Source organism: Abrus precatorius, unplaced genomic scaffold, assembly GCF_003935025.1.
Source record: "Abrus precatorius isolate BTA unplaced genomic scaffold, Abrus_2018 Scaffold11, whole genome shotgun sequence".
Classification (NCBI taxonomy): Eukaryota; Viridiplantae; Streptophyta; class Magnoliopsida; order Fabales; family Fabaceae; genus Abrus; species Abrus precatorius.
In genome coordinates, this window is record NW_020874303.1 from 1,692,818 (window position 1) to 1,708,353 (window position 15,536).

Here is a 15,536-nt window from a genome sequence, read left to right on the forward strand (position 1 = left end):
TTTATAAAAATATGTATATTTATGATTTTTTTCTGTTAAATGGGACTCAAAAGTCCAAAAACAAAACAATCACCTAAGATTACCAACTAGGCCACAAAATTCTAGGAGCATCTAACCTTAAAAATGACTCTAAAAAAGAGGAGTTTTATCAAAATAGTAAAAAAGCAACCCAACTTTAGGTCTTATCTTAGCCAACCAATCAACATATTGGTTAGCTTCTTTCAAAATATGGTTAAACTTAATAAACTTAATACTCTTGAGAAATTTTCTTATATCATTTGCTTACAATTTGAATATTAATAATTAAGGAAATTGTTTCCTTAGAATCACACACTATTCAAATTAAATAAATATTTTTATATATAACAAGTTGAAGACTCCAAAATTTTCTCACAATTCAACAATAAGCGGAACAAGAGTCTAAAGATTTGTAGAAACTAATCATGCAATTGCCTTTATTGTCTCAAATAAGTCCCCTATAACTAGCAACACCAAGAACTTGAGAGGTTGAGCCATCAACAATGAGATTGTAAAGAGTATTCACTCTTACAAATTATTTTTAGAAAGTAAAATTAAAGGAATTAAAGAAAGTTGATTCGATCTAGAATCATATTTTTAGTAAGATTGTTAGAAAGAATTGTTCCGTTAAAGTTTAAATTAATTTGAAGATTGTAATAATTCTAACTAAGTTTTTATTTAAAGTTGACAAGTTATGTAATCATTTTCATTTTATTTATTTTGAATGTATAATACTTTGATAAGTTTTATTGTAATTAATGATTTGAAGTGTATATGTAATATTTGATAGTTAGCTATTTTAATTGTAGTTTATGTTTAATTTTAGATAGAAATTTATTATGTTGAAAGACATTGTTATTTATATTTTAAACTTATATGTGTATATAATATGAATTAAGTAAATTGTCAAAAGGTAAATTTTAGTCTTTATTCTATTTAAAAAACTTAAAAATTTTGAAATTATTTCTTTGAAAATTTTATATACTTTTGAGTTTTTATGATCTAAATAATAGAAATATAAGTTTTACTTTTTCTTTGATTCTTTGAGTTATAAATATAAAAAAATTTATTTTATTTTCCTTTCTTATAATAAATTATTATCAATATTAATAATAAATTAATGATGTTACACAATGGGGTAGTGGCTTGAATTTAGAGAGCTTAACCTTGAAGTACCTTCTCTGCCCTAAACCCCACTTTGATTGCAATTTCTCAGGGCGGCTAGTGTCAAAACCTGAGTGGCGTCTCCCTTCTTTTCTTGAAAACAAACACTCTTGGAGCCCTAAGAAAAAAAAACCCTAATGGTGCCTCAGCATTTTTGTATATTTATATAATTTGGTTACCTATTTACAAAAGAAGTTTAATAGTCTATTAAAAATTTTAGTACGAAGTAGACAATTAAAAAATTATTAAACTAAAATAAATTTTTAAAAAAGTTAAACTAAACTTAATAAAAAACTCATGACAAACAATATGTCAGACTCATGTTTCAAAATCATTAGATCAAATTTATTTATGCATAACTTAACCTATTTCCAACCCTAATTACACATCTCCATAACATACTAAGACATTGAACTCCAAGACCATGTTGAGAGAACATTAAGATCAACATACTATAACACTTAATTAAACTTCAATCCTATCAAATTTTGATTGCATATTTTAGTAAATTTTTTTATTGTTTAATTTTTTTCTCTTTCCCATTTTTCCTCTTACTGTCATTCATATCTCTAACTCTCATTTCTCACTTCCCTTGGAACTTTAAAAAAAACTTAACACATTTTGACAAATTTTTCATTTAGATCTTGAAATTGTAAGAGAAAACAAGGAGCAATGCAATGATAATAACATCAAATACAAATTAGGTATCAATAATAGTTTTGATGAAGACAAAGTCTCTTACTATTTTTCTCTTTTTGCTCTTCCTTAAAACTTTCTTTATGATCTTTTATATATATAAATTCTAACAAAATACACATTTTGTCAAGCATGAAAGGTGTTTTAATTTTGTCATAAACATTTCTTTACCATATTATTGCTTCAACTATTAATTTTATGATAACACAAGAGAATTGAATCTCAACCGAAAATATATCTAGTAAGAAGCAAAAGAAAGTAGTAACAATTGATTTAGTTGAAAAAATTGATATTTTAATATTGATGAAGATTAAACAAAATAGAATTGAAGGGTGTGATTTAATATTGATTGTGAAAAAATAAAAATTAGATAAAAAATTTTTGAAGTGGAAATGACAACTCAACAATTATGAACTTTTAAGATACTCGATAGTCAATCTTTTAAATTTTTTTTTTCTCTTTCCACCATTAAAAATTTGTGCAACAATAAACAAGGAGCGAGGGAAAAAAAAAGCCAAAAAATATATAAGAATTACTGCCTTTTTTTGGATTTTATAAGGAGAAAAATATAAATAATAATTTTTAATGGAATTAACATTTTTAACCAAAAATAATTTATTTAAAATATTTTTGTAAGTTAAAAACTAATATATATATATATATATATATATATATATATATATATATATAAAGATCAAATTGAAACAAAAGTAATTTACTAATTTAACCTAAATGTACATACAGATCATACCATAATAATTTTAGTAAGTTAAGAGATAATAATTTTATTTGACAAAAATAATCTTACTATATTTTAATTATATTTTTTTATCATTAAGTTTAAGAGATAAAAATTTTGTTCAACAAAAATAATTCTATTATATTTTAATTATACTTTGTATTTTTTATCAATAAAACTTTCCTATTCTGTAGAATAGCTGAGGTTCGTTTTAGGAAAACTTTGATCAATAATTTTAGTATACCGTTGAGTTTATTTCTGCTTAAACAAATATTTTCGCTTAAGCCAACGAACAGCGAAAAAGACGAGTGAGGAACCATGTGCAAACTCTCAACTACCCTCGAAAGAAGAACTTGTTTTTCTTCACACTTGAGCACAGCAAAAGCAACCAAGAAACATTAACCACCCTATGAAAGCGTAAAGGTCATGGTCTACAAGACATGGTCATCACAGAAAGGAGCAAAAGAATCAGAACCAATAATAAGCACTCCAAAGCTTCAATGGAAGAAGATCTTCTTCCACTCCAAAAATAAAACCCAAACCCAAAACCAAAACCAAAACCAACCTAAAGAGTTCCCCTCCACCATTTCAGGTACTCTCATGGTAGACCCAATCATTGTCTCTTCAGGCCATTCCTTCGAACGTTCTTCCTTGGAAGCATGTGAAAATCTCAACTTAACCCCTCAACTCTCTGATGGCACTACCCCAGATTTCGGCACCGTAATCCCCAACCTCGCCCTCAATTCCGCCATACTCAAATGGTGCAAAACCACCTCAACATCCCGATCCCACCATTCATCCAACCACAATCTCGTACGCATGCACCTTAATCTTCTCATCCCAAGTTCCCAACCTTACAAAACAGCAACCTCGTTATGCCAAGAGAAAGTTTAGTGCTTTCTCTTTTATTTTTGTATGATCCATTGACAAGTTTAACGAGTAGTAGGATATATAATAACCCGAAATGCAATTCTCCAACATTTAGAAGAAAATGACATATGGACCAAAAACAAAAATAAATGACACAATAGCCAGCAAGGTAAAGAAATACTGAAAGCATCACCACTATCTTCCATAACTTGCAATTAAATCCAAATTATTTGAGTCACAAGAAGCCATATCCTCCATAAGGCAATAATGTTCTAGGTGCTATAACATATATTCTCATAATTAAGAGACTCTACTTAATCAAAGATAGTTAAGAGAGAGAAAAACACATTATAAGTCTCATAAATATCATGGGACACAAAAGTATTGTCTTATTTATCTTTTCCACTCACTAAGCCGCTGCCTCTTTTTGAAGTTTGATTGACTTGAGGTCGTCAATTAGATTTTTCATGTTATTATAAGAAGACCCACCAACTTGAATGGCCTTCTTTGCAGCATCACTTAGAACTTTGACTCTTTTCCTCATTTCCAAACACTCCTCCCCACCATCCATCACTTTTGCAATTGCCTTTCCAATGTCCTCCCTCTTCAATACTTCATTCGAAGGGTTATGCAAATATATCCATTCTTTTGCTCCAACTGCCACTCCAATTTTCAGAATATCCACCAACAATTTCTCATTGAAAAATTGCTCCGCAAAAATAGGCCAAGCCACCATTGGCAAACTCGCGTTCACACTTTCAAAAACAGTGTTCATGCCACAATGAGTCACAACAGCCCCAGTGGCAGGATGCTCTAGTATCTTAACTTGTGGTGCCCAACCCCATATTAGATAACCCTTATTGCTTTCTCTCACCCTCTTCTCAAATTCCTCCAACACATTATCATCAACTTTTCTAACTACCCAAATGAAATCATAGCCAGAATCTTCAAGCGCATGAGCTATTTCCACAAGCTGTGTAGCAAGGAATTTGTTAATGCTCCCAAAACTCACGTAGAGAACTGAATTATCTTTTTTTGAATCAAGCCATGTAAGACAATCATCTTTTTTTTCTTCTTTGGCTTGTCCATTACAAGTCTTATGCGAATCATCTTGGTTCACCCATAACGAAACTGGTCCCAAACTCCAACTCTTGGTGCCAGTCACAGCATTGTAGTACTCCTCATAACCACGATCAAACTCATAAAAGCTTTTGAACAGTGACCCATAACTCTTTTTCTCTGACTCTCTAATCGAATTTTGTAAATAAGTGTAAGAGTTTGGTTCTCTGAGCCAATTGGGTAACTGAGAACGTGTCATCTCCAACTTGTGGGGCAACCCAGGAAGCAAAAAACTCTCACTATCCGAATTCACCTTAGTGTGAGGTGAGAACTCTTCAATGGAGTTCCTTGCACAATGAGAAAAATAACTTGAACTCATATAAACCAACCTTGGAATTCCCAATTCAGCAGCAGCATCCGCACTCCAAGGGTAGAACATATCAGTGACTATGAAATCAGGTTTCATGTCACGAAAAAGTTGTTCAAATTGGCCTTGAAGAATGGTTACTCCTTCCATGATTTTGGAGAACATAGCTACAGGAGTTGAAGAGTTGATGTTCTCTGTTCCTTCTGGCAAACCAGCCACATGTGGGAACTTAACAATGTGGGTTCGAATGGAGCGACCAAGGCTTGAATCACGATCAATGGAGCTTTGAAAAATTGCAGCGTTTACTGGTGTAGCAAGGATAGTCACGTCCACGCCATGCATGGCGAAGAGCCTTCCTATGTCTACTAGAGGAATTATGTGACTAGTTATCATGTAAGGAAGAAAAATACCCTTTAACATTTTTCAGCTCTTCCTTCAATACCAAAGGATTTTTGTTATGATAGATGTAGAATGAAGAAAAGGGGACGTTTCTTGGCCGTGTAATGAGCGAAGAAGATTGTGTGGGGAAAAAGACTAAAGAATTTGCTTTAATCCTGTGAGGTTTAGTTCCCTCATCTTTCACTGTTATGTAATTTAATCTTTCACGCGGAACACGAGCTAGGCAGAGACATGAAATCTCAAATTGGGTTTTTTTTTTTTTTATTATTAATTTAATCTTTCACTGCTTCCAACAAAAGTCTCTTTCTTCTTCCTCCTTCTTTCCTCTTCCTTCATCTATTTCCATTTTCTTCCAATTCTTTTGTCAACATTTCCTGCAACTGTGAACGTGAGTGTCTGAGCATTCGCCATAAATTTATAATAAACGTAGAATTTGTTTTAATATATTTTATTTGTATTTTAATTATAACATTGTTATAGTTAGAAAAATTAATGATAATTGTAACAAATTAATATAGATAAATAAATTAGATAATTCGCCATATATATATATATATTGATTATATAATTTTATTTATTATATTTAAAATTTCTTTATATAAAAATATTTTTGATAATTTTAGGAATATAATAATTAAATAAAGAATTAGTAATGCTTAAATTTAAAATTAATAATAGTAAAAGATAGTGATTTTAAATTAAAGTAATGATTATCATACTTATAAAAATATGAAACAGAAAATATATTTATTTAGTTAATTCATTAGTAAATAATGAAATAAATAGGTAATTATATTAAAAAATTAGTGTTGTATTATATTTATTATATCATTAAATAATAATATGATTATGATGTTTAATAGATTGTGAAATATAATTATGATTGTAATTGTAATTTATGACCATACAGCATTTTAATTTATTTCATTTTTTGGGGATTTGAATTGATTTTATTTGTATTTTATTATTACATAAATGTTATAGAAATGAACAGATTGCTTTAGTAATTATGTTGTCAAAAATGAAAATATATAATTAAAAAAGAAATGCATTAGAATTTTTAATCAGAAATGAACAAATGAATTAGACATATTTATTGATTATATAATTTTACTTTTTATTTAAATTTATGTTTGTATTTAGAATATTGTTAATAAGTTTAGATATAAAATGAATATTATAGATGCTTAAATTATAAATTAAAATAGTAAAAGATACTAGTTATAATAATTTTAAAAAAAATTCATATATGTATTTATATTATAATAAATGTAGAATTTGTTCAGTTATTTGTATATTTTTAAATTTATTTTATTTATAGTTTAATGTGCTTTACAAGCACAAAATAATCTATTAAATCTAAATAATATTATTTTTATTATTTATTTATATTTAAAGAAGCTTTTAAAAAAATATAAAATAAAAAAATATTGTTAATTCTTATTTTTTATTTTATTAAGTTTATTATATATTTTTATTATAATTTACCTGTTAAATAATTTTTTTTAGATAAAAAAGTATAATTTTTTTATATGCATGTATATTTTTTTTATCACAATATTTTATTATGACTATTTATCTTTTATTCTAATTATTTCTTTTAAAAATTTTTATATATATTATAAATATTTAATTTATTAAAATTATTTTTAAATAAATTTTTATTTTTAAAAAAATAGTACACGCAGCAAAATAAAACAAAACAAAAATGTTAGAGGAGTTAACATTTTTAACGGAAAAAATCTATTTAAATTTTTTTAAAAAGTTAGAAGAATAAAATAAAATAAAAATTAGAGGACAAAATTAAAATCCACCTTAAAGTTGGAGAATGAAAACATTAATTTTGTCTAAAATAATATAACAAAATCAACAATATATAAAATTTAACTTAATGGCATTATTTTAACAATTTTTATAATAATTAAATACATTATATTACTAAATGCTATAATTTTTAGTAAAAAATTACAATCTATATTTTTAATGTTGTGTAATATTATACATGTTAAAAAATTATATATATATATATATATAATTAAGTTAAAGAAAAATTTATTTCTCCAAATTTTTATTTTAAAAAATTTTGTTAAGTTAAGTAACTATTTATTTTGAAAAATAATTTAAAGATTAAATCAAATTTAAAAAATAAAAAACTAAAAAAAAATTTAATTAAACTTAAAAATTAAATAAAATAAAAAATACATTATTAAATTGAAATTCTACTTAAAATCAGAACACAGCATTTATAATTTAATCCACATTTGAAAAATTAAAATATAAAGACGATGTATTGGAGATCTAACCTTGCTTAACACGAGTTATTAAAAACTTTTATATCATATCCTTGCTTACCACGAGTTAATTGAATTGTTAAAATTATATTTGGGGTAAAATATTTCACAAGTATTTTTTATTTAAATTATTTGGTTTAATAATATTTTATAAATATACTAATTTTGTTCATATAATTTACAAGTCAATATTGAAATTATTCTAACCCACAGAGTTTCACATCTTTAAGGAGCTTTTATAAAATATGAGTCAATAAAAAGTTTGACTCTTATATTTTATACAAAAATAATGACTTATTTAAGCGATTTATATATTATTTTTACTAATTTAAGCGTGTCCCGTAATAATAGCCGTTAAGGGCGGTGATTAAACTATAAGTCACGTCATCTTTACGCTGCTAATGGATATTGATCCAACGGTGGGGACACACCTCACTAATCACTAAACAGTGCTCATTGTTCTTTTCAATAACCATCGTGGACTGTACTCTAAAGATTCTTCTGCATTCTTTACTATTTAATAAGTTTTATTTTTAGTATAATATTTAGTTTTTAAGTTATTTAAATAAAATTTAAATTTGTAGAATATTTTTATTTACAATAGTTTTGTTTTTATATAATTTCATAATACTATTATATATTTTAATATCGAATTAATTTCTACACCTAAATAAAATCGTACAAATTTAAAATAACAACACAACCCCATTGTATTTCTTAACAAAAATATAATAAAAATAATACTAATATTTTAAATACAAGCTAGTTTTATTTTAAGTAAAGGAAAAAAAAATTAAAGATACTTATATTTAATCAATATTATAAATTTTAATATTAACATTTGTTTTAAAAGGAATTAAAAATGAAATAATTACATTAAAATATAAAATATATATCAAATAATTTTAAAAGACATTACAAAATAAAAGTCAATTTTAATAAATTTTTATATAAAATTCATTCACTTCTTAATCAAAATCATTTTTATTTTGTATAAAAATATATTAAAATTAAATTTTATTTTATATAAAAATATATTAAAATTGAATTTTATATGTATGAGTTTTTAAAAATTAAAAGAAAGTTAATTATAATTAACGTTTATATAAGAATTTTTTAAAAATTGAAAGAAAGTTAATTATAATCGACTTCTATATAAACGCATTTTATAAATAAAAAATAATTGATTATAATTAATTTGTATATTGAGTCTAATAATTATAATAAATTAATTATAATTAACTTTTATATAATTTAAAACAAAATATTTTCTTAGTAAAAAAACTTAGAATAAGGTCATCTTTCCTTTTTTTGACTTTCTAGTATATATTTTTTATTTGCTTCTTTATCAAATATTGTTATTAACTTCTAAAATAAAATATTTTGTTAAATTTGATGTACCTTTAATTTTTATTTATTTTAAAATTTTTAAAAATGTTGCTGTAAACAAAATTTAAATTGAGAAGCAATCAAACTTAAATAATTGAAAAGCTAATGAAGAAAAATTAAGTAAAGAATTAAATTGAAATAATTTTGAAATGTTTTTTTTCTAATCAAAGCGGCTAACAAACCTAACAAAAATAGAGGAACTTACACAAAAGATCTAGGAGTCCAAATATCTAAAGAGTCTAAACTAATAAAAGAAATAAGGAAGGTAGAACTCTATTGAGATAAGAAAAGTGAACATTCTCCTTAAAATTTATTTTGGCCGTCTATCACTATATTAATTGGCTTCTCTTATAATATGGCTAAATCTAATGAAGAGAATATACTTCAACAAATTTCTAATGTCCTTAATCAGAGAAGATAAAGAGTGATTACAACACTGAATATTCAAAACTAAGGATAGGGCCTCTTTAGAATTAGTTTCTACCTAAATTAGGCGGATGTTTTCTTGAATTACAAGCTTTAGTCCCAAAAAAAACTCCATAGTTCGGCTATAAGAGAGAAGCATGGATGAAGACTATTGTGAAAATCAACTTGAACATAGCCTTGATTATCACAGATTAGTCCTCCACAATTAGCCCTTCCATAGTTTTGGGAGATAGATAGCCACATTGAACTTTAACTGTCCAGAAGGAGGAGGCACCATTTGATCAGGCTCTGCACCTTAAGACTGCTAGGACTAGAATTATTAATTTTCCTGCAACACACTTTTATATAATTAAAATCATACATAATCTTATGGACTAGAGACTTAGTAGAAATAACAGAATGTTGAAAGATAACAACATTTATATTCTTCCTAATGTGCCATATAATGATTTTAAATAACATATTCTAATCAAGAAGTTGTAGTTGTTCTTGGATAAATTATATAATAGCCAATTAGAGAGACTCCTGCTAGAGAAAGGAACCCAGGTATTAGGGAGAATAAAATAATTTGATATCTGTTTCACAAACTAGCAATTAGGAAGCACATGCATGATTGTCTTAGGTGCTTCATTGCATCTAGAACGAAAAGGGGAGGAAGCTATGCCTTTAGAGAAATGGAGCAATTCTTGAAGGACCATCCCACTTTCATATTATTTGAAGATTTTGTCACTTATTTTAAGGGTTTGGCCAACATAATACAATAAGGAATAAGCATATTTAGTAGAGAATAATCAATTATTTAGTTGTTTCTAAAAGACAAAATTTTGGCCTTCAAAAATATCAGGAAAATCTGTAATGCCCCGAATTTTTATATTATTGTTGATTATTAATATAAGTGTTTATATAGATTTTCATGTATTTGTGTAATATATATATATATATATATATATATATATATATATGTGTGTGTGTGTGTGTGTGTGTGTGTGTGTGTGTGTGTGTGTGTGTGTGGTAAGGAGAATATATGTATATGTTTGGGAACTAAATTGAAAATTGGCTAAGTGTTTGGTACAAGGTGTTCTCGTTGCAACAAAAAATGTCTCGCTGTAGCGAGATGGCCCTGGAAGAAGGCGTGAAACTGTTGTCTTCTCAATGTAACAAGAGGTCATTGTTGTAGCAACAAAACGATAATTTGGGGTGTATTTTTGGGTGCAGTCTCGCTGCCGCGAAATTCTGTAGAAACCAGGGTGCAGTTTCTCTTGAGTTTTTCACTGTAGCGACTAGGGTGTCGCTACAGCAAGAGATGCCTCGCTGTAGCGAGAATGTGTCGCTGTAGCGAGCGTGTCATGATCTGAGGAGTATTTGAAGAGTTTAGGAATTGAAAAATTCATTTCTCATCCCTCCTTTTGAAATCCTTTCAGTTCTCTCCACTCCCAACCCGTTCTTACCAATTAAATTGCCTCCAAAGTTGTTTGGAAGCTAGATTGAAGGTTGAAATCAAGTTTGGGATGCTTGGAGGTAAGTTTACGAGTTAGGATTTTCAGTTTCTCTTCCTTTTTTCTTGTATTCTAGGTTTCTCATGGGAATTTTCATGTTTTAGGGACGAAAATCTGTGTGGGGAGCTATTCTATCGTTAATTTCATGGTGGGTCTCCATTCTAAGGTAAGAAGAGTTAATTCCAAACCCTAATTTCTCTTAGGTACTTTGAATTTGATGAAAAACTCCTAATTACTTTTATACTATCCACATATAACTTGTAATAAAGGCTCTAAATGAAACCGTCTTTGAGGAACACTATGATTTTACTAAAAAAACATTATTAGGAGTAGTTGAAGTATGCTAATTGGTGTTTCTAGAATAATGGATTGTGTTAAACCTTAGGATAGACGACCCTATTAATATTACTGAAACAAAATGAGTGATGAATTGTGCAATTGGGCTGAGTCCGGGGTATCTGACCTCCGGCATATTGTATTGATTGTGTGATAGGTGAAATGATTAGTGATTTCTGTGACTGGACAAATGTTGTTGATGATTGAGGTATGTTAAGATTGATTGATGATGTATTTATGTTGTTTAATGATTGAAATATGCTAAATGAGTGAACCTATGATATAATGCAAGTGTTTGACTGTTCTTATATAAAGAAAAGGTTTTCTGTATGATGTGTGATGTAATCACGGTACCATAATGAGCATGACTAAGTGCAGTGAGTGCACGTGTGAATGAATTGAATGAAATGTTGAACAAGTGATCATAATACGGGAGTCAAATTGGACAAATGGATGTGATTGCAATACAGGTATTGTGGTATGACCAATGGGAGTACTCATAATAAATGTATTGTAATAAACTAAGCTATGTGGGTAAGACTCGCGCAATATGACACGTGTCCTATGAAAAGGGTATCAAAACAATTGAGAAATGTAATGGTGAGTTTAGATAGCTACAGTGATACAATTAGGAGTATAGAGTCTGGAGAAGATTTGGAAATTCTTGGAGAAATGAGGGTAATGAATGCTAGTGTGGATAGTGCACAATGATTTGCTAAAAATAAAAGCATTCACAGGTCACACACTCATTTCTTGACGAGACTCCTACCTATACCTTTGCTAGAAGGGGCTGAGTCAACACACGTGTATTAGTGTTGTTGCGGCTAACTAGCGGCTATCTAAATTATGAAGTCCTCAAGGGATCACAGGGACATCGAATGTTAATGTGTAAATAAATGTAAAAGTGTGATGTATATGAAGTAGTACAGAGATTATATAGTTATAATATACACATTATAACATGTCGATTGAAGTTGTTATGATATATGTGTTATAATACATCAACGAGTGTGATTAGAACACATGTGTTGTGATATATCGATTGACGTGGTATAATACATATATTATGACGTGCTAATTAGTAGAAAATACATGATTTGAAGTGGTGAACGTGATTGATTGTTTGTCCTGTGTGCTCCTTGTGATGGTAATTTGGTGATTGAGTGTCATTGCTGATACAAATCCTTGTAAAATAATATTTCTAGTATTATGTAAATAAACATGTACTTATCTCACTCTTGTTAACCAGAGATTTAGTGGGGCGGGAGGTACTCACCCTTACTAATATTTTTAGGTAGCGAATGTAAAGAGATAAAGATGTTTGGCCCGTCCTAAGATTATAATCCGAGGGTATTAGAAGGAAGACTACTCTATAGGGATTGAGAAAATTTGGGAGCTTTGTATTGAATTATTTAACTATATTTCGTGTTGACCAAAGTGTGTAAATAATTTATTTAATTATTTAATTATATAATTATATACTTGAATAGATTTTGATTATAAAGGATATTTTGGGAATGTCTTTAATGAAATTTTGAAATTTGTATGTATTCAAAAATGAATTTATTTATTCGCCACAAAAATTTATTTACTTGTTAAAAAAAAATTTAAAGTGTTACAGGATCAATTTGTGATATAACATCACATATGGGAGCAAGAAGCATTATGCTAATCCTATCCCAATCCTTGGTTATCCTGAGATGAATAGATGATGACAGGAGAATCAAGATCCTCCTCATTGATGGGATGCAACGCATGCTGGTCTAAATCCTGGATATGGGGGATCCAATTATCCCTCCAAAATTTTATAAATAATCTATTTTTCACAACCTAACCTTTTGGAGAAGGAATCCCAAACAGAAACCAGGTTCTACAAAGGTGGAAACTTTGCTGGATGTGGCTTAGCCTAGGATTATATTTTTGCCCTGAGTAAATTTATATTTTTTACAAATAACTTAAGCCCACAAGTATTCAAGACATTTAGTTAGCCTCCAAAGCAGTTTCATCATATAGGCCTTATTAAGTAGAATGAGATCCTTAAATCCTTGTCTCCCACTAAATTTAGGTTTACAAATTTAGAACAATGAGAATGAGGTGACATTTTTTTTTTACCAACGGATCCCCAAATAACATTTTTGCATATGTTGTTAATTTCTTTATACACAGTGCTAGGGGTAACCATGGATTGCATTTGATAGGCTGGAATGCTCATTATACATGACTAGGCAAAGGTAACTTTAACCGTCATGGATAGGGAATTCATTTTCCAATGTAAGAGTTTTTTTTCTAATTTTATCAATTTTAAAAGCAAAATCTTGTCTTGAGGGTTTTTCTTACTAATAGGATCTCCAAGGTATCTACCAAACATAGAGGTAACTTTAAAACCTAACCTAGTGCTAATATCATGAGAGAGGATAAAATTGGTGTTCTTAGAGAAAAATAAGAAAGACTTATCATTATTGATTTTAAAGCCAGATGCAGAGCAGAAATAAGATAGAATATTATGAATTATATTAGCTTGATTCATGTGAGCCTTAGCAACTAGGATAATATCATTTGCCAAAAAAAGGTGGAAGACCCTAGGGCCAAGGTTACTAATAGGGAAAAGGGACCAATTTTCAGCTAGAATTTGGTCCTAAATCAGGTAGGCCAGCCTCTTTATACACTGAACAAATATGTACAGGAAAATAGGATCACCTTGATGAATCCCTCTAGAGGGGTTTAAAGATCTAGTCTTACTCTTATTCCAATTTATATACATAGAAGGAGAAGAAATACAATTAGGCAAGAGGTTAATAAACTCATCTTTTAAGCTAATTTTTTGTAAAGTATTAATAATAAAATTTCATCTAAGTTTATTATATGCTTTTTCAATATCAATTTTAAAGATCATGTAGCTTGTCCTACCCTTTAATTTATTAAAGGAGTGCATTATTTCTTGAAGAATTAAAATATTATCAGTACCTTGCCTCATGTGTTTTAAATGTGGTATGTATAGTTATAGTGTGTTGAGAGCCCAACTATAGTCAAGTTGAGGTTGACTAGAGAGTTAATCAAGATGTTAAGGCTGTAGTTGATGGACAGGGTGTAGATAATAATACTGAGGTGGTAAAGGACTTAGAGATGGCTGATAAGAAGAATAACTCTATGCTTGAGATGGAACAATTTGGTCCCTGGATGTTAGCAAGAAAACCTTTTAGAAAGAAGTCAAATTCTCCCCACCTTGTTGGAACCCTTGTGAATCATAGTAAGAAGAGAAAGCTTCAAGTAGGGCCTAGGTTTGATATCCTTGGCAAGGCTTACTAGAACTAGAGCCAGAATTTAAATTAATTATTTGGATCCTAATAATCCTGATAAAGTATTACCTCTAGTTAGTAACAAGAAGTTGATTCAGCATATTGAAGATGTAATTAAATTATATAATTATAAACTCTTATAATAAATGTAGAAAAAAATTGAATTAAATCTTGTTATATGAATTTATAACACCAATTATAAAATTACTTATTTGTTGTAAACATTATAAACTGTATCAAGTTATTATAAGAAGTCAAATATGAATAATGAGAAGTTAAGTCTTCTTTCTACCTCATCACATTATCCTACTACTAGGTTTTCAATGGAACAAACTTAAAGAGCAATGTAATATGTTTCTAAAATGGTAAAGGCGACTTAGTCATGTTATTTATTAACCCTAAACACCTTTCATTATGAACCCATAGGTTAGATCTATACTATTTTTTTTTTATATAAACCAGTATTAAGTATCTAAAGCACATAAGTAATTGATCATATTATTAATAGAATTAAGTATGCTCAAATAGATCATAATTATTAACCTAATTTGACAAAATTAAGAACATTAATTGTAGCTCACGAAATAATTTATAAGATGATAATTCAAATAAAATGTTGAGTTCACAGTAAAAAATTAATTAAACATTTAAGGAGTTAACATGAGAATAATAATGTATTTCATTTGTTTGGTCAAAGAAAAATTTAAAAGAAAAAAAATATTTTTTTCTACTTTTCTTTCAATTTAAATTTAAATTTTTTATTCTTAGTTTCTTTTCAAACAAAAAATTCTTAAAAAATATGCTAAAACTATTAAAATTTAGTCTTTGACATATTTAAAATGATAAAAATTGATCTATACCATCAACTAAATGATGAACTTGACAACGAAAGTCTAGTTCACCATTACTATATCATTATTATTTTTAATATTTTATTATTTAAAATTTTATATTTATAAATTTTTTAAAAAAAATATCTAATTTATTTTG

The 15,536-nt window shown here is 28.0% G+C and overlaps 1 protein-coding gene across 1 annotated transcript; it reads right to left on the reverse strand.

The window, feature by feature from the left end:
* Positions 1–3,896: 3,896 nt before the first annotated feature.
* LOC113854218 (soyasapogenol B glucuronide galactosyltransferase-like) lies at positions 3,897–6,878 on the reverse strand. Its single transcript, XM_027485112.1, has 2 exons — positions 6,859–6,878; positions 3,897–5,331 (listed from the first exon to the last, which is right to left on the reverse strand). Exon 2 carries the CDS (start codon positions 5,304–5,306, stop codon positions 3,897–3,899), a length of 1,410 nt encoding a protein of 469 aa, XP_027340913.1. The 5' UTR covers positions 5,307–5,331; positions 6,859–6,878.
* Positions 6,879–15,536: the final 8,658 nt, after the last annotated feature.